Genomic DNA, 21,779 nt, shown 5'->3' with positions numbered 1-21,779 from the left:
TCTTTCATTTTATTGAGATTTCAGTTCAAATGTCACTTTATGTTTCACACCTGTTATTATATTAATCTGTTCCTGCATTGTCTTTTCCACTTAAATGTAATCTTTCTGGAAAACACATTGTCTGTACTGTTCATCTCTAGATCGTGCAATGTCTGGCATACAATAAGCACAAAATAAATTATTACTGCATAGATATATGGATGAATAAATAAATAGCCTAGAACAATAAATGCTTACTGAATGAGTACATGAATGATCGACCTAAATAAAATTATTTACCCTCAATTATATGACTTATAATATACATACTACACATGGTTGTGATGTTGATTAGACACAAAATGTTTGTAATGGAACTTGCACAAAGTAAGAGATAAATAATTGTCAGTCTATGATTATTAGCACTTTGATTCAGTGGGGAATAGTTTCTGAAAACTATCAGACTGCTGGGTCTCTGAATCAGAATTTCTGATAGTGAAGTATTCGAGCTCCATGAACAATAAGATTAATATGTGACAGACAAAAGAAGAATACTCTTATTAAATTTTTTGGAGATTGGAGAAGTTCTTATTGGTAAATGTTAGGAAACAGACATTTTCTTATTTTTTTCATGCTAAAAATTAGGAAAAATAATACACACTAATGATATAGTAAGGAATGAAAATGTGAGTCTTACAGCTTTTGAACAGGTCATAATTTCAAAGATAAGTGAGATTAGATTACTATTTTATCAGAGAAAACCTCAAATTTGTTAAAGTGGAAATTTTAAGAACACAGAAGTATCAAACAGCAACTAAAGTATTAACAAGAACAAAACAATTGTTATATGGTGTGCATTTTTAATGTGTTCATAGTTAAACGAGCTTGAAATATAATCCGTAGATGTGGACAAATAAATGCTACTGTGTTCTCTTACATTTAGATACATCTGAGAGCCTCTATAATATTTGATGGGGGGAAATATCTGTCCAGGTCATTTTGAGGTGAGAGTCCCAAAGAAGCACTGGACATATCTTCTTCCTTTGGGTTGCACAAGAGTTCAACAGTCCTTTTGTTAGTGGAGAAAAAAATACTGAGTTGCTTTTGTCCAACCTACATTTCATATGAAGGCAGATAATTCTGTGCTGTCTATGACAAGCCTAAGTGAGGTAGTGTTAGCCAAAGGTAAGAATCCGGGATTCTAGACCCTTCCCTTTCCTTACATGTGGCAGGAGGATGTGTATACTAGGGCCATTGCACCCACCGTCTACCCCAGACGTTACATTACCCTCCTCTCCTCAGAAAACAACGGAGGCAGGGAATTTACAGAGGTCAGATGTCCCCTGACCCCATTTCACCCTGCAGAAATGACCCTTCCCGAGCCCAGGGAGTTGCAGGAAACCTGGAAGCAATCAGGCACATGTTCGGCATGGAGATCACGGAACAGAAATACAGTGAAAATACAGACAATGTATTGCTTGAGACACTGGTGTTTTTGGGACAAAACAGTACACTGAGGAGGCTGCATGGAGGTGGACTCCTTTCATAGGAGCTCGGATCCTGGTGCAGGGATTACACGGTTGTGGTTCATCTGCTGGGTTCACTACTTTGTAGCTATGTGTATGATTTGAAATATTTGCGGTTTAGAGTCCTCAGGTCATCAGATGTGTCTTAGTCACATTCCTGTCACCCAGACACAGTATCTGACCCCACAGCTCAAAGGAGGAGGGGTTTCTTTTGGCTTGCAGTTACACTGTGTGGTGGGCTGGCTCCAAGGCAGAAACAGGGTGGCAAAGAGGCTTGACAGGGAGGAAAGGGGTGCGCGGCGAGCCGTCCAGGAAGAAAAGCCAGCGAGGGAGAGACGCAAGCTGAGAGACAGGCTCTTCCTGGTTCAGCCCCTGGAGACCTGCCTCTTCCTACCAGGCCCCACCTCCTGTGATACAGAAGCCAGGACCTCCTAAAAGCCCAAATCCTGCAAATGTAGCATCTTTTGGGAGATGTTTCAGAGCCAAACCATAACAAGTGCTTTTGAGGATTAGATGAATTAATGAGGACTGTTCATAGCACATATCAAGTGCTCAATAAATGCCGGCTGCTCATTTTTCATGCTTGCCTAAATACTTCTCTTATGTATTCATCTTAAGAAAACATTCCAAAGAATGCCATATCTGTCTTAATTACCTCCATTCAGAAATTAGAACTATAAAAATTATCTTCTTACAACAGAGTGGAACAAGTCTCCTTCATCTTTATAAAGATTAAAGCCTAATGCTGAAGAAATGATTGGATATTTGTATTACCTGTAAATGAAATATTTCAGCATAATTTATGTAGATATAGACCCTTGAGTATTTAAAGCATGCTAATAATTAGGAAATTTTCATTTCTTTTATTAATCTTTTTTATCAAAAAGTCAAACCAAAATTGTTTATATCCTGCATTAAAACATTCTTACTCAAAAACTTTCAGAATTCAGACTTATGTATGATATCTCTTTGTAGAGACACAGATGTATAGCTACAGATATATAGTCTCTCTCATATATATATATATATATAGATTCTCATATATATATGAATCAAAGGTTTATGGAGATAGATAGATAGATAGAAAGAAAAATAGACTCTTTACATATAGGCCTCTGTGTGGAGAGGGGGAAGGAGAGAGAGAGAGAAAGAGAGAATAGAGAGTTGACTGTTCTACTTCCTATTTTGGATTTTCTATTATCTTAATGAAGATTAGCCCACGAAAAAGTCTTATTCCAGCCAGTTATATTGCTTGGATGCAGTTGAATGACCAATTTATTGCTGGAAATGTCTTCAATTTAAGTTTTTATGTACTGCATTGTTAAGGAAGCTGGCTTTTTTAGTGTGTGAGTCATATATGGATTTAATAATTATCAACATGTATTTTTTTTACTGCAAGTAGGGAAGATAGATGTGCATAATGAGTAAAGGTCTCGACTAGGGTATTAGATGTTTAATACTAAGAAGACTGTAGGATTTAAATACATCTGAGTAATAGTCTTAGAATAGTTCATTCATCTGGTCCTTTTATTTTTCATTTCATTAAAAGATGCTGTCATGTATTTCGTCAAGATGTCCTTGTGATATCATCATGTCTAGCCTCTGGAATTACATAAATTTTCACAGGGTCAAATCACTTACATTAAAAGAATCAATATTTGTTACTAGCTTTTACTAACTTTCTAAATAAGATTTTCGATGTGTACATGTAACACTTAATTTCATGGTATGGTTTACAGATGATAACAAAAGTGCTCAGTTTAATTTGAATTTAAGGTTAATATTTTATTATAAATGTGCCCAGGTATGGCACAGGATATTCCTATACTAGAAACAAAACAAATATGAAGTTTTTAATCTGACATTCAAATTTAAGTGGGTGCTCTGTTTTTAGTTGCTAAATCTAGCAACCCCTGTTCAAAATGCATATTGCATCACCTAAATGTTAGCTCTGCCTTTAGTTCATGAGTTACTTTAGTACATTTTCCATATTATAACGAGAACAGTCTTTCTGAAGTGCCAGTCTTGTCATATCAGTCTCCTGTTTAATCTCCTTCAGTGATGCCACGTCTTTTCAAGCAGCCTTGCGTGTCTGGACTGTTTAGGGCTTGGTGTCTGTTGTCAACCTCACTTCCTTCTTTCCATGTCAGACAATTCACACCTCTCTGCATGTCTTGCCTTTTCTTCTGCTGGACGTTTTTCTAAGCTGTTACTTCTGGCCATTCTTTAAACTCAAAACCAAAATTTCTTCACTTAAATTGCCTCATTTGTGTGAGAATAATTAAGGCCTTTCCTGCTGTTTTCCTAGTTCTTTGTATGCCCTGTATCAAACATAATCATATTGTTCTGATTGATTGATTGATTGATTGATCAGTTGACTGATTTTGGTACCAGAGATTGAACCGAGGAACTTCTCACTGAGCTACATCCCAAGTGTGAATGCGTTAGGTTTGTTTACATGTTTATTTCTTTTATTTTATTTATAGACAATTTCCTTAAATAACTAAGCTCCCAGAGTAAGCTTGGACTTGTGATCCTCCTGCCTCAGCCTCTGAGGGTACCGGGATTATAGGCATTCATCACCATATCTCCTTTCCCTGACTTTTCTTTTAAACTGCCATTAGGCTGCTTACTATTCACATAGAGTACGTGATAAATGCATATGGTGCATAATAATCATTTAATTCATGTTTATAAAATAGCAAAAAGGTAGGTGAAAAAAGGTGGAATATAATCAAGTTTATGTTTCTGATATCTAAAATGCTATTGAAACACAGAGCTAAGAAAACACTCCTCATTCTCTTTGGTGTATCAAGTACAGACTAAGTAACATTTCCATTCTGTGAAATCAGTGCAAGATAGGGCTTTTGTCAGTATCTACAAAGATTTAAAAGCAGAAGAAATTTGCTGAACCTTTTGATTCTTTATCACTTTTTCTATTTTGCCAAATAAATTCTGTTGTAAATGATATGGAATTTATTTGTAATTAAAGCACAGATTGTTTTTTTTTGTCTCATTTCCAGGCAAGCTTTGGGTAAAAAAAAGCTCTAATTGACCTGATTTCTATCACCCTGCAGATCAAACTCTCTACTGCTAGAATAGAAAGTGTCATACAGAGTTGTCCATATTTCTCAGTGTTCACATAGATGATTTCTGAGCTTTTTCTTGGTCGGGTGTTTACCTTTTATGCTGAGATTTTAAATATTATCAGTTGTCATAATCAAATTAAAGAACACAAATGTACTTGAAGCCAAGTATAAATGATGTAAATCTCAGCCATCATTTTTATATTATTGATAATTATTTATTGATGATATTAAACTCAGGTTTTAATATCATCTTTATTTATTTATTTATTTTTGGTACCGGGTGTCGAAGTCGGGTCCTTGTGCTTGTGCAGCAGGCGGTGAAACCACTGAGCTAAATCCCGGGCCCTAAAATAATCTTTAAATAGAAACTATTTTTAAAAAGAAACTTACCAGAATAATTACATGAAGGAAATACAAAGTTTTACCTCTAAGTATTGACTCATTTATCATAAATATCTCAACTTACTAGTTATACCTTACACATCATACAACATATAAATATATTTGTTGTTCAGGTTAATGAGAGTTTTGATGATAGACCACAGCTTTTTGTCATTCCTGAAAGTTTTTTCTTTTTCACTCCAATGTGCTATTTTTCTAAACCAACTTGGTATTTGTTTTCAAGCAAATCTCTCATGCCACTGATTAATTTGCTGCGGTAAAATAAAAGGTGTTCTACAATTTATGGTGTAGGAAAGTGCGATTCTTTGTACCGGCTTCTCATTATCTGCTCTCCTTCAGCGTATTCATGCAGTTTCTGACCGTTGCTCAGTAACCCTCCTGTGGTGAATACCACCGTCCTCTTCCGTCCAGAATGTTATCCGTTTCAGAGCTGCCCGCACGCCGCATCTACACTCCGCCTGCCAGCCCTATCGTAGCCACATGGAATTAGTTGTCAGTTGATGATAAATGCCTCCGTAATTGCCATTAAGTGCTCTTAGTCCAGGGTTCACATTCATCCCCCAAATATATATCTCCTAATTAATTCCGAAGAGAAGAAAATTATAATAAACCAACTCCACCTGAATAGTTAAGCTGTTACTTTAGTGTATCTGCTCTATCAACCAAAAACTTATTTACCTGATTATAAGAAAATAATTTGGAGAAAGCAATATTTTAATCCTAAATTACACCTTAAAGTACCGTCTGTGTACAGAGAGAAAGATGTCAGAGTAAGAGCAACTTCATGGGCCCCTCCATGACATATCACGTATATTAAGACAGCCTTATGCATATTTTAGATATTCAAAGAGCAGCACTTATAATTCATAAAAAAGGATGACCACAGTTTGCAACATAGCAGGCCAGCATAGAAGATAACAAAGGATAAACGTGGATACATTCAGACAATCAGGACAAGAAATGCCCAGCATGATGGACTAGGTCAGGATAAGGACCTCTTATTTCTTCTTCTGATCATTACTGATATAAAAGATAACTCCCCCAGCACCTTGTCTTTATTTCTTTTCTTCTTCAAAATAACAAATACTAGCCTCATAAAATATCGGTTAGGAAGAAAGCGTCCTGAGGAATGAAAGGAAAATGCTACACTCATGGAAGCAACTACCAATGAAGGAGTGATTTGCATGTTCTTGGAGTTTTTCTCTCTTTTTCTTACCTTGATTCTAGCACAAGCAAAATAAAATTTAGTTAGACCTAGTCACATGTTATACAATGTGCAGACATGTCTAGACAGGCCCAATTTCTTATGTGTGTTTATATTCTGAGAAATCTTATGCTTAAAACTAAACAATTAATAACTAAATGTAAAATAAAATATTTCTAAACAAAGACAGTAGAGTACAACAGGAAGACAATGATACATTTAACCATTTTTACTCTTTGTTCTGCCACATATTTATCTAAATTCAGGAGGAAGTAGAAGATAAACATGAAAAGGGCTCAAAACAAAGCTAATAGGTATGGATTATTGCACACATTTAGACTGAAAATAAAGATATTCCTGATATGACAATCTTGGTATAAAATATAAAGAATGTCCCTTTTTTGAGTAATACCTTTTAAGTCGTTCATGAGAACTACCAGCTGTTCCACAAGATTTTGTTTGAAAAAAATAATACAACTGTCTGCTAAGTTTCATTTTGTTTGTTTGCACAAAACCTAGAATGGCAAATGCTACTACTCTAGCTAAATGAAGGGAGCTGCCAAAATAAAAGCCTAAACCTTCAGGATTCTGCTGATGCCTGTGAAAATACATGGCAGGAACATTCTATCCCTTTCTTTTCTTATGAATGTAACAGTGATGCCAGGAATGTTATTCAGACTCTAGGACTTCACGTTTTATTTTCAGTGTTAAGACTTTGTGAAAGATAAATAGGATCAATTAATACTTTGTGGATCCTTGCAAGTGATGAATGTGCTTTTGAGTGTGCACAATACATTTAAAAATGGACCCTAGAACTCAGCACTACATAGTGGAGATGCCACAATATGTAAAGGAGAAAAAGGTACAGAAATGTAATTTGACATTTGCGCTTTAATCAAATGGGAAGAAAGAAACGGTCATTCAAGAAAGAATATCTAAGAATCTTACAACTCTCTATTTAAAATAGATTTTTTACTACTATATTCTCATTCTATTTTAAGTAGTAAGAAATTAGATTTCTATTCGTTCATATTTTTATGACAAAACTGTGATGATATTTAGTATATCAGTCATACATTTATATATGTATACACTTTTGTCATGGTTCACCAATGTACTAGTCTCCTTAAGAGTTTCTAATAGTTTTGGTATTTTCATATTTCATCTGAAAAAAGTATTAATCTGTGTTGAGCATATGAGTTTAGCAAGATTTCAAATAATTCAGAATTTGTGATGCTTATGTTGCATGCAAATTAATTTGGATTAGAACATGATTTGCTTAATACATGTTTTATAATTTATTTACTCATAATAAGCTTGGTTTTAGGTGTATCACTAAATTTACTGACAGCTTATTTTATCAATTTTAGCTTAAGTTGCAAATATTTTATTCATTCATTTTTGCATATTACATCAGTAAGATCACTTGCACTTGATAAGCAATAATGAATCCACTTGAAAATATAATATTTGTTTGCTATTCAATACTTATAAATTTAAATAGATGTATATTACATAAACAAAAACAAATAAATATATCAATATGTGAATAAAGAGTTCTATTTAAACTTCCAGTTCTATTTTAATTAGTATGTACCTATCTTTTTAAAGTAATTAATCACTTTAGAAAAATCTGTTACTTAAATTAGTGATGTTTCATATTTTGCCAACATAAACTTCTTTTTATTTTATAGCATCTCAGAAATTTGAGTGTTGGTTATACCATTTTTTCATTGTCATGAATGGTTTCATTGCTAGGGTATACTATATTCTTTAAGACAAAAGGCCACAATCTTATGTACCCCTAACATAAATGTACTAATTTAATTTAAAAGCAAAATATCTTAAGACTGATATAGACATATTCTTTAAAATTGAATTACATCTTTACAAAATTCACTTAGAATTCTGCTAGAGTGTAACAGTTGATCAAAAGTTTTTACATTTAGGTTATTTTTACAGTTTTAAGCACCACTTTCTATGCCTGTGTTTACTCATTTTTTTCTCTAACTTGCATATTGAAAAATACAAATATCTACCAAGTTAAACTATTAAATACTAGACTAGGCCAATTTTAAGATGGTAGAATTAATGTTTAAAATACAAAGTACTTTATTTTCCCAACTATACTACAATTAGTAAAAATGGTGATTTAACATTTAACAGATGAATGTCTTTCTTTTACCACATACTCATATTTAATTAGTTTGAAATGTTCTCGTGTTTGCATGTTTTCATATACTTTTCATGTAAGCAATGTGGAATAGAAGAAAAAAAATTAAATTAGATCCTGTCAAGCAATGACTATCATAGGATTATCACATTAGAAGTACTTAGGTATTTTTGGTATTATTTTATTTTGTGTATATACATTTTTGTTTCTCATGGTTTCATTTTAAATGTTGATAACATTTTCATTGTTACATATTATTACTATTGTATTAAATTTTCATTCAGATGTTTCAGATAAAATTAAAGGAAGGAACATAATATAGGAAGCTAATTTATATAAAATAATGTACCAAACATAGATATCTAAAAGTAAATTCTTTGACTATTTTGAATTACATTTAAAATAGTCATGAATGGAGTCTTACATGGTTATGTATATATTGATATTGAGCCACCCACCTGCATCTTTGGCAGCATATTCTGTTCTTAAGCTAAGTTAGATCAAAGCAACATAGCAAATTCTAAAATAATCTATAGGACTAAAAATTTACTTGAATAAAAAGTAATTTCAAATGGATTTTGACATGAGGTTTTATTTTGTACACTTTCTAAATTATATATTTATTAAAGGCTCATGGTTAGTCTCTTGAAGATATGTTGCTGAAATTTAAAGTCCTTCTAAGCTTAATTTTCTTAAAATACACAATAAAATTCTAATTTAATATTGTATGCAATATTATTAAATCAATTAATAATTTGCATGTATAATATGTCATTTTCCATTACCATGAATTCAAGTATGACAAACTTATGATTTATAGAAGCATGTTTATATATGTAAATCATTTCATTTTATTTTTGTTATATTGAAAAATGTTTGTAAATATATTTCAGATACATTTTTATATTGTAAACATCTTATTTAAAATTATATATCAAATAATTTAATAACAGGTTAATCTAATTGTGATAAATTACATCTTGTATACATGATTTGATTTTAAGTGAAGTACGAATTTTCTGAATGTACATTTTCTTCCTTTAATTTGAGTTGTATGTCTTGTTGTATGCATTTAACTGTGCTATCAAAGACAATGTTTACATAATTGTGTTGCATACTTCATAAAGAAAGTAAAATATTGCATTTTAATTTTGGATAAGCTATATTATATATTTAAACTGGATTGTTGCTCTTCATAATTCTTAGGCTTTTTCCAACCTTGGCAATTACCGCTAAAAGTTATTTATGCAAAAACTTTTGAGTGTTTTTTAAAAAATGTTAAGTGATGAAGTTTGATGATTTAGAAATCTGTTTCATAAACTGAACTTTCTAAATTGGTTTACATTTTAAATAAAATGATTAAACATATACATTTTATAACTGTATGGTGATGGAACATTTATTGACTTATAAATGAAGTAGGTGTCATTTCTTTATAGTTCCACTATATGTATAAAACATACCTACTTAAATGTAGATGAAATCCTACTTTTTTGGTAACACAATCATATATATGTATGATTTTACATACATAAATAAACCGAGTTTGCGTCACTAAAGTAAACTTTAATGTTTAGGAATTACAACAAAATATCTCCAAGTGATTCTTACTTATGCAACCAAATCTTCAGAGTCCACACTTTTTCAAAAGGAAGTTTTTAAAAATTAAAAACAAAATTAAAGATTTTTTCCTCATTCTTTGCATTTTCCTTTCATTTCGGTCAGTGTTTCCAATGTGACTTTGCCATGGTACCTATTGTAATCATATGTCATATTTTGTGAAATTTATCCTCTTTTATTATTGCTACTATGATTTTAGCCTCATTATTAAATTCATTCATCCATTTATACATTTTTGGAAGAATGTTTACTGAACATCTATTGTATGCCAGGCACTTTTCTAGATACTGTAATAGGGATTCAGCAATAAACAGAATATACAAAAGTTTGAAGCTCTGGGAGCTTGTCTTGTATTTTAGGGAAAGAGAAAATATGAAAACAACACATGTTAAAACATAAGAACTGGCTATTAAAATATTTGGTTGAAATACATATCTGGTTAGATTATGGTTATTGAAAAGAGTTTTTCAATATTTTATTTTAACATTAAATCCTATACTGATTTCAGGGTAAGGGAACAGCACAGAATTACTACCATCATTGGTTGGAGTTATAGTTGTAATGCAGAAGATTTTAGGACTCGGATTGCTAGGAATCCTGAGTTGAACTGGTACTGAGCATCAGTTTTAACTTCCAGCTTTTGGTCTGGAATTTTATTTAATTCCTGGGATCTTCTGGAAGGTGGGTGTTTTGAGTGATATGTTCAACCTAAACTGAAATGAAGCACCCTAAACTGGTTCCTAGGAATTACCAAAGAACTATGTACCCAACAGCAAGAAACTTCTTTTTAGATTAATCCTAATAACTACGTGATGAAATGTAAAAATTCAGTTTATTTCTTTGTTAAAATAGGAATACTCATATTAGAAACAGAGTAGAAACTCCATGATTTCTCATACTTTTATTACAGTTAGCAATACATGTTTCTAGTTAAATGATTTCATCCTCTACTTAAAATCTAGATTTTTAGGTATAATTTATTAACTTTTTGTGGTACCAGGGATTAAACCCAAGGGTTTTGCACCGAGCTACATCCTCAGCCCTACTTTTATTTTATTTTATTCTCATACATGGTCTCACTAAGTGGCTAAATTTCTCAGGGTGGGCTCAAATTTCCAATTCTCCTGAGCCTTCAAGAGTACTGAGATTACAGGCATGTATAGTCAGGCCTGACTAGTTTCCTTCTTTGAACATTGGAAATCTGGCAATTATGATAAAGTTAAGAATAACCTTAAAATATTAGTTTTCATCCTACTTTCCTATGTTCTCTCCAAATTAGAATGCTCAATTCAATTATTTGCACAGTGATTTGACTCTTTTTTCATAATAATAAGCATATGAGTATCACAAAGATAGTGATTACCCTGAGACCAACTACAGCATGATTGTATTGTAGCACTTATTGCTCAATCATGTGATTAAATGAACCTTTATTAGATATTTTCTTAGTAAATATTACAGGCTGATGTCCATAACCATCATGATTTTAGTGGATCATAATCTTCATAAAATAATATAATAGAGCCTTTTCAGATTGATGCTATAAAATATTTAGAATAATCTGATAATTATTATATTTCTATCACCTCTGGTTCCATAAAGTGTAAGTGACATTTAAATATTCTTATATCTATATCAAATTCAGATAATATATGAAAATTCCGGCTGGAAGAATTAGTAGCAGAAATGTATTCTTTTACATGCCTACAAATGAAAGGCCTCATATTTGGTTTTCTTTCTTTCTTTTTAACTTTAATAAAAAAAGCAGAATTAATGGGCCTAATACTCACCTACTTACAAGAGAAAAAACATATATAGCATTTTCCAACCGTATTCATTGATTGTGCTATTTTCCTCTTTCAAAATGGCTAAAATATCTCTAAGTCTGCCTAAAATATTTAATTAAACATTGTGAACAGAATTTTGAAATGTTAAGAAAGGACACAAAATTACGTACTGCTCACGGGCTTTAAAAAAAGTATCCAGGAGTTTTCTAACCTGGAGTGTCTATGACTCCTAAGCAGTGATGCAACACCAAAATTCATGCTTTTTATCTTGTTAGCATTTTAGATGTCAAGGTCCTTTTAAATATATGCTCATTCAGTTTCGTGTTTCCGTTATTATAACACTAGCTTTTTATTATACAAGAACTATGCACTATGAGGAAAAGCTTTTACTAAATATAAGTGAAAAGAGAACTAAAATCCTAATTCGACAGTGAGAATACTTTTCTTTTTGCTTTTTTTTTGCCATGCTTGGGATCAAATCCAGGATTTTAAGGATCCTAGTCAAGTACTCTACCACTGAGCTATATACCCCAGCCCCTTGAACTCGTTTTTTAAATTATTATGAAACTCTAGTAAAGATAAGGTTTGATGATATTATATATAATTATAGTACGTGGTGGGAATATGGACACATCATGAAATGTTTATGAGATATTTGGAAATTCCCAATCATTGCTTACTACTATTTTTGTATGAATAAAAGTCTCTCATTCACTGGTAGTTTTCAATCTCTTTTAAATTCAATAATTTGTTTAATTTGAATTAGTTGGACATTGGTTAATCTAAAGTTGTATTTAGAAATAATAGAAAATATTAACTAATTTCAGAGAATGTATTAAATTTAAAAGTACATATAACTCATGACATTGAATATTTTACTACATTGGATGTTTTTTGGCAAATAAGGTTAAAATACATATTTACATATGGTAATTTCAGTCGTTTATTTCATCATTTTGTTTTCATTTTTGCTTGATTTTAAATTTTCAGTTCTTCACTTGCTTATCTTAAAATAGATTTTTTCTATACTTTTTCCAGCAAGTATGAAGAGATATGGCACAAATTATTCAAAACATACTTTTGAAAAAAGTGTGGTTATATAGTTTCCAATTCCTTCAAAACTTGTTGATTGCCAGGCATATGTTGCTAAAATTCATGTCTAAATTAAAAAGGCAAAAGAAACTACGGTTCAGGACTGCATAGAGGGTTTACTCCTTTACACCCCTGAATATATTTCAGTGAAAATGTGCTGTATTTTGTGTGTAATATCTATCCATATGTTGATTGGTACAAACAAGTCTACAGGTTGAGTGTGCTTCACATTTTAGTGGTGTATTTGTGTTTTGCCTCTTCATGTTCGTTATCTGTAATGGTAATAGAAGAAAAAATAATTTATTAAAATTATCAGAAAAAACCCAAAATTTAAAAGAAAAAGTTAGCATGTAGTGCTACTGTGTCCCACAGGTTCTTCTACATTGACCCACACTACCTCCACTGGTGAGTTAGAGGAGCATAACAGGACTACCACTGGTGCTATTGCTGTTGCTAGCACCCCTGCAGATGTTACTGTATCCAGTGTTACAGCTGTCACCATCCATAGAGTTTCCGAGGAACAGCGAGTGCAAGTTACGCATCTCAGAAATTCAGGTCTGGACCCCAACACATCCAAGGACGGGCTCTCTCCTCATCAAGCAGATACACAAAGTACAAGGAGAAGACCAAGAAATGCTGAACAGATAGAAAGAACTAAAGAACTTGCAGTTGTTACTCATAGAGGTATTGGATGTTATTTTACTTGTCCCCATTTAGTTACAGCCAAAGCTATCTTTTCGTAATGATTCTAATTAGACAATGAACTGAAAGAGAGACAAGTTGTAGGTAAAATAGCTGAACAATAGAGATAGCAACAGCCAAAACTTGAATAATTTGAAAGTGCAGAAATTAAAATTAAAACAAAAATAAAAGTGCAGTGCAAATGTTGGAGGGGGAGGGGGTTAGAATAAAAAGAAAATAATGCAATTGAAAGATATTACAGACTTGTACTAAATAATTATTTCTTGTTACATGACAGTCATGATGTTGAAATACCAGAAAATAAAAATAGCCAGATTCTGTTGATACCTGCACATATTTACACAGAGACGATTGGTCCCATATAGCACTTTTCAGTGTTTGCATGAGATTTTGATATTATTTGAATGCTAACACTTGAGAAAGTAGAAGCTTTGGTTGGAAAAAACAGAAACATGTTTGGTGTTTTTTATATAGCACTGAATTTCATTTTCTGAATTACCTATTGCCTGAATCATGATTGTACTGAAAGTAGACTTCTCATGTTGAAAAGGTAACAGCTATTGATCGGTATTATGGCTCCAATGCTAGATATTTTTTAAATTTCTAATTTATTTTTAAGAGGAAAAAGTACCACCAAACCAAATCATATATTGGTAATTTTCTGCTCAATAATAGAAAATTAATATAAGTTAATATTAACTTTATGTAAGTCTATCTATTATAAAATAATGTAGCAGACACCGTTTTCTATTTCTTGCTGACTTGTTCACACAGCCCCTTAGGAAAAAGTCATTGTAGTGCTGAATAAAAGTTAACTCATATCAGTAGATGCAGCATTGAAAACATTAATTTCCTGAACATATTTCAAATATAAATATCTATAACATTCCAACTCATCATCATGTATTTTCTAAACTGGCTATGGTTTATGTAGTATGCAGTCGTGGTTTACACAGACTGTGTCATAAGTAATGAAAAGCCATTCCATCCTTAGGGCAGAAGGACAGAAATCAATATATTTTTAAACGAATTAGTTGTAATCCATAGGAAAATAATTTAGAAGCTCATTTTCTATTAGAATTTATACTGAAAGTATTTCCTTTGATTCTCTAATAGCACACATTCTAAAATGAGGTTTTAGCATGTGGTAATATCTATTAATGGGTTAAATTTACATCTCTGAATCTCTATTTACTTTTGTGCTATAAAATATTGCTACACATAAGAATATAGGGGACATGTTTCAACTTATAATTTAATTAATTAAGTAGACAGTTTCTTACTACTAGGAAATAGAAATTGGTAAATTTTTATTTAAATATTGTGAAATAAATATATATTTTTTCACTTCCTTTGGAAAATTTCATGAGCTAACTAAAATTTAAAAAAACAACCCAAAAGTTGTAGTTCATCAAATAGAAATAGGAAAATTTATGATATAGGTTTTATTGCAAATATCAGTTATCATACAAATACTACTTAGAATTTGCCCTCGTGTTTTGTGAGAAGCTCTGTGCTTACAAATTAAAATATTGTAGAACGTGGAACCATAATTCAGATTCAGAAAAGATAAGATAGTAATAAATTGTCAGATTAAATAAAATGATATGAAAATGATTCCATGTAAGATTTTTTTAGCGTATTCATGTAATTTTCAATTAAATGTCAAGAGTACTTTCTTTGTAGATTCCAAATCAGTGCTCAAATTTTCTCATTTGCTATCATAATCTTCAATGCTACGCAAGAACCAATACCTGTTTAACCTTTCCCATATTATTTCTAAAACAGTAAAAGATTCCTTCAGTGGTGCCATCTACTGGACAAATAAACACTCTTGCCTTATTTTTGTTTAATTTAAATGTAAAATATTATATGGAAAACATTTTAAGTGGTATGTTCATCATTATTCTTAGTTGTATTATTATTCTTTACTCGTATACTTTTTTGAAATATCTATTTAAAATTAGTTTTTCCAATTTTAAGAATCACTATCTCAGAGATTTCATTTATTTACTGATCTCTTATGATTTAAAGTAAAATTATTTACATGACACCACTTCCAACAATGTCAGTGTTAAGAGTGAAGGAAATTTGTTGTCTTATGTGTATTCCTTAATGTTTATAAAAGTTCTCCAAATAAAGCTGTATTTTCAGACACCAAACAATCTTCAAAGATTTGATTTTTAGCAGGTCAGAATATCTAAGTTGGTATTGACTGACATCAAAGCAGTATTCTTTAAAAGAAAAACTAATTCTAGCTCACATAACATGTCTCAAGTGCTGAGTATCATGTTCTGTTCTAAAATAAATAAAGATAAATAGTACATAAAACTGTCCTTCAAGAGATTGAAACAGAGTAGAGAACACAGAACCAACCAACTGGTGGTTAAAGGAGATTTTTGTAAAATCCATAGCTTATCAGAATCCTAAAGGAGTTATAGGATGTATACATTTTAGAAAAAATTAGTTTTTATTCTTCTATCCCATTCTTCCTAATGTAGTCAGAATAAGTAATTAAAAATAAAAATCTGATTATACATTACCAGACATTCTGAAGTTTACAGTGATTTCTAAGTAACTTTAGGAATAAAGCCAAAACTTGATGCTGACATAGGAACCCACAGGATCTGCAGTTCTCACAACACTTTTAATTCTTTCTCTTTACCAAATAATTTCTTTTAGTTTGTGAAGTAAACCTATTCTTTTCTACCTCTAGCCATTCTCATAAGCTATTCACTCTTCCTTTCAAAAAGATCATTATAATTCTCTTTTCAGGATTAAATTGTTACTCCTGATAAGATTAGATCTTCCATTAATAACCTGCCACTATAACCTAAACTGGACTTGGCTTGCAATTATCAGAACTATGACTTTTCCTGAACATTTTGTGTTCTCCGAGGATAAGTTTTTAGTGGTGGTGGGATCATTCATTCTGCATTCATAGTGCCCAGTACAGTTTCTGACCCACAGACGTATGTAGAAAATATCTGTGAAAATGAAAAAGAAATATTCACAATGTAACTGCTAGAAAACCCACTTAGAATACTGAAAGTTTGAAATTATCTCCTTCAGTATAATGAAATGTCTATGTATTTCAGTATTAAAGATAACTGTAGTTTGTCATGGCTTACCAGTGTATTTTTAAACAGCTTTTCAAAGGGCAAGATGTTCTCATGAATTCACAATAATTTATTGGTTTTTATATTACTTCATTAAAACTTGCAACATAAAACAATATAAATCCCTAGCTTATAGCTTTTGTACATCTATAACATCAAAGAAAATTTGTAATTAAACACCAGTAAACTGTAAAGTCAATAAATTTAATACTTACAAATATTGATGTAGTAGATCTTATTTTACTAAAGTTAATTACCATCTAAACCATAAATATGACAGATTGATATAATATTTCTTCCTTTGATATCTGTAATCATGCAGTTTTGCACTCTGTGATCATTTAGAATTTTTCACTTTTTATCTAATCATATTGCAATTAAACTTTCATTTTTATAATGTCTTTTTATCATTGTTTCCAATTTATCTATTTTCAATAACCTGAGGCAATTCCAGAGTTTATAATTGACATCAATACTATTAAAAACACAGAATAAATGAGGAAACTGAAATTTCAGACAGTATTTGGTACTTCATACCTGTGTGTGTGTTTGTACTTAGACCTGTGTGTTAATTTATGATAAATTAAGCCTTAATTCATTCTATAATAGAAAAGTAACACCTAAGAAATTAATGGATGATTTTTAAAATTTGGGATATTTACAAAAATTTTTATAGTTCTCTATAGGGTATTATTCCCATTAATTTTCTTATTTTACTGTAGTTATTAGATTTAAAAACATCAGTAATTGCATTTGAATTATCCTCTTAAAATAAAATGTTCATTTTCTACTTGTTCTGAAATTATAGAAAACCCTTTCCAATTATTTCCATTTGAAAAGTCTTTGGATATTGACATAAAAAAGTAAAAGAGTACTAATAAATGTTTCTTTAGATGTTCTTGAAACTATGCATTGACAATACAGCGCACTATTCTATATTAATATCTGTAGTCCTCAACATGAGAATTCAGTTTTTATTCACTGGACTTTAGTACACTTTTGGCACCTATTCTGTATAAGAGTTTGTTTGTGTCACATGAACCATCAGCGCTCAACCCCATATTAGAGCTCCATTTCCATATCTGGAATATCATGGTATTACATTAGGGCTTCTAGAAAGAGTAAACATGATAATGAAGGAAGTGCCGAAAATCTCAGGTATTTTCTCTCCATGGAAATATAGTTGTCCACTATCAACACAGTTTTCCAGCCATAAAACCACACTGAGTGTAAAATTTTCCCCTTGTTAACTTTATAACCTGGAGAAATAAGTTTAGTATCCAAACCACAATCAAGTAACTGGGAAGAGCTTCTTCACAGGGCCATGTGTAAAATAATTACCACCTTTGTTGATGTGGTGTTTAACACATACTCAGTAGTCTGTGCTGTAGATCAGTCCAGATTGCTCATAAAAGAATAATTAAATGTATATGAAGAAACAGAGCTGTAACAATAGTTGTCAAATGTTATTGAAATACAGTGGAGAGGCTGACTATGTCTGAATGGAAAAGTCATGAAGGCTGCACAGAGAAAATTTTAACTAATTCTTGATGAGTATAAGGTTTAAGCTAGTAAACTGTGTTTATAGTACTAAAATTCACATAAAATGTTTCTCATGGATATCTGTGCTGAATAGAATTATGATAATATAGCCAAAATAAATATTGGAAGTGTTCAAATATATTTAAAATAATTACATTAATATTAATACACTTTAAAACAATTTTTTTCATTCAAACCATTCAGATTTTTAAAGTCAGATAAAATATATAGTCATATATTAAAATTCATCAGAATTATTGACTATCACATCTCTTTTAAAATTGTCTTAATATTTACTTCAAATATATTTTCAATAATTCCTAAACCCCATAGGCTCTAAGCAATTTAAACTTAAAGTTAACTTAAAATATAAGAATATGTTATGTAGTAATATGGTTAGAATGTAATAAGTAAAATGTCTTGCATTTCTAGAATCATCTTTTAGAATTAGGATCTTTCAGGTCATTTATTAGAACATCTTTTGATTATAGAGGAAATTGTGGTCTGGCATAGACTGTATAAAAACCCCATTTTTCTATTTCCAGCCCAATATTAATTCATTCTTTCATTTATTCAAGATTCTTTTAGGGCCAAACCTATGGAAAGCTTTGTAATATGTCTTCTTAAAGGTTAAGGTAGCACCAAATATAAGAGTAAGTGGGCATTGTTCCTTCAGAAGTTATTAATTATACCATTTAAAAATAGTAATTAATATATGTTATATTTCCCAGTAATTGATTTTGACATTATTTTTCTCAGAGATTATAATGGAAAGTTATCTCTACTATTTTTTCAATATGTCGGTGCTTTCAGACCACTGATTAATGAAAGTCTTGGTATATATGGTATCATATATAATAAATATTACTTCCTTTTTTACTCTATTTCTGAGGGGAAATTTAAGTAGATACTATAATATCTTGTGGAGTCAAATATGTGTTACAAGATTTTCTAGACATTATTGGTGTTTGTTTTGACATACTATGGTCTATTCTTTCACAGTATTTTCAATACTAATATTTATACCAATAGGGTTTTAGTTTGGTTAGCAATGTGTCATGAAATTATGTTTAACTGTCTTTAAATATGATGTAGACATTTTCTCCTAAAAATGATAACTTAGAAGAAAATCTACTTTAATCATTAGTTTTAAATAAGAAGTAAAGTATTATTTTCAGCTTTAAGAAAAGAATGGTTATTCATTTAGGGTCAGAAGTTTCATTCCAAACAAAAACAAGAATTTTCTTTTATGTTGTAATTTATTTTTTTTCAAATAAGCTCATCTGAACATTAACAAGGCTCCACAGAAATGAGAAACAGCAGACTATTAAACCGTATACTTACACTGACGCTCCAGTTTATTTCAGAAGTAAAGATTCCATGATTTGAAACTATCTAAGTTCAACACTGTAATAGAGCAGAAAACCCCACTGTGTGGCAAACTTCTTAAGTATCTACTATGTCCCTCCTACTAGGTTATATGGTTGCATGAAAAATGTATTTTAAATATTTTCAAGTGTTTAAAGCAACTGATACAATACTTTTGTTGAGCAGAAAGTTGTAAATCCAAGACATGTTATTTCATTTTTGTTTTGTTTTAGTCTTCATAAACATTGGCACACTGAGGAAATTAATTTATGAGTCATCACTTAAATATATTTTGGTGGACCCTGACATATATGCATCAAGTAAGCAATTATTGGCGCCTCATTAAATATTTTATCTCTTGCTGAACATGTGATGAATTCAAAATACTAGATATTGACTATTCATTCTCATGGGAAAATATGTAGGTACAACAATACAGAGAAAAGTTACTGGTCTATTGCAAGAGAAAGAATTTTCACAGAATGAGTATGCGATCTGGGAAAGAATGAGATGTATTTGTTGTCAAACATGCAATATGTTCTTATATGTAAAGGAAGTCAAACGTGTCTTCTGTGTAGGTTGTAGAAGTTAAGTCAGTGGAAGCACAGGATGATACAAAGCAGCTTATTATAAATAAAATTATTCCAGCATTCAGTTTTGCTCCCATATATATTGTGTGCTTCAGGAAACAGTGAATTCCTAACTCAGTAATAAGACAGTGAAACATCAGTTGATGGATGGACAAAAGTATTTTTAATTATCAAAGAATACTTGTGTAATGTGATTGCTGCTGACCCTTCTACTCTTGAAAGTTCTGATTCTAACTGGCAATATTGCATATTAATTAAGATATTTATCTTTACCTCAGATTTTCTCTTGATATTTGAGGTGACTTTTACTCATTTTATGAGTATTTGATTTTATAAATTACCTAAAAACAAGTGTAGAAATGACTGTTTTGGCCAGAAATAAATTTACAAGTTGACAGTATAATTATCTTAGTAAATGTGAATTCAGTCAATATGTGCCCAATGCACGTATCTATGCCATAAATTCCAAAAAAGAAAAAAAAAATCCTTTTAGGCAGAATTATCCCGAGGCAATGTTATTCTTCATTTATTTACTACCACATTCCACAATCTATTTTTATTTATTCTTCCTTTTATTTCTTTATTTTTTTCTTTCTTCCCTTTGTTTTTCTTATTTTTCATTTTCTCATTCCTTTCTTCCCTTATTGTCTCTCTTTTCTTTCTTTCTTCTTCCCTTCTTAGCTCCAGTTTGTGAATAGACGATACTGAAAAAGCTGAGCAAGCCTTGCTACACTGAACTTACATTCAGTAGGGGAGCAAAGATACTAGACAATTACAGAAATGATTCTGTGATGGTTATAAAGATTCCATACAACATGGAAACAGCCTGTGTGATGTACAGAGGTTACCTTACTGTGGATGCTCAGGAAAGGATTTAGTGTAGTTGAATTTTAGACTCAAGCCTGAGTTAAATTTTAAAATTTTAACAGGGAGGAGGTATGCATGCTCTTGGGAGGAGGCTTTGCTGTGCTCAGGAGATAGTCTGTGGAGAAAATACGCCAAACAGACACTGAGTTGCTAAGTTAAGAAAGAAAGTCTAAGTTTCCTGGACTTCAGTAGAATGATATAGATGAGGTGGGAAACAGAGAGAGAAACAGAAACTTTGGCTAAATGACCTTAGAAAAGAACCTTATTTTAGTCTAAGCTATGGGAAGACGTTGTCAAGGAAAAGTTATTATCTAATGTAAAGAAGTACATTTATTTCATAGGAAAAGGTCCAAAGGGGTAGGGGTGGCAGGAGGGGAAGGGGAAAGGGAAGAAAGGAAAGGAAAAATTATGAGAAAGAAAAAAAAAATGGAAACAAACTCTATGTAAATAGGGAACGGTGGTGGGGGTGAAGGGCACATAGATAATGGGGAAAAAAAATAAGAACTAAGGTACATCATGTTCAGGTACAAGCACCCAATGATAAATGTATTGTATACCTAAAATGTACCAATTAATATATAAATAAAAAAAGAAGTACATTTAATAAAAATTTGAAGAAATAATTTTAAATACATAGGAACAGACAGACCAATCAGTAAAATACACAGAAGTGTAGTTTATAGTAATAGTGACCTAGCATCTGCATCTTAGTCTGTGCT

The 21,779-nt window shown here is 31.3% G+C and overlaps 1 protein-coding gene across 6 annotated transcripts in view; it reads left to right on the top strand.

Annotated features, from left to right (window-relative positions):
• Window positions 1-21,779, top strand: part of Csmd3 (CUB and Sushi multiple domains 3) — a 1,141,260-nt gene that overhangs the window by 408,154 nt on the left and 711,327 nt on the right. For 3 of the 6 annotated variants that reach the window (XM_087190703.1, XM_087190702.1, XM_087190704.1), the window contains exon 7: window positions 13,245-13,556. The exons of the other annotated variants lie outside the window; for them this stretch is intronic. In XM_087190703.1, coding sequence (XP_087046829.1) covers window positions 13,245-13,556 — 312 coding nt within the window. The remainder of the gene's footprint in view (window positions 1-13,244; window positions 13,557-21,779) is intronic. 6 annotated transcript variants of the gene reach the window in all.

The sequence above is a fragment of the Heterocephalus glaber genome, unplaced genomic scaffold (genome assembly GCF_053883595.1).
Source record: "Heterocephalus glaber isolate CG9 unplaced genomic scaffold, H.glaber_assembly_v1.0 deba00001555, whole genome shotgun sequence".
In the NCBI taxonomy this organism is placed as follows: Eukaryota; Metazoa; Chordata; class Mammalia; order Rodentia; family Bathyergidae; genus Heterocephalus; species Heterocephalus glaber.
This window is presented reverse-complemented; position numbering and strand designations above follow the sequence as displayed.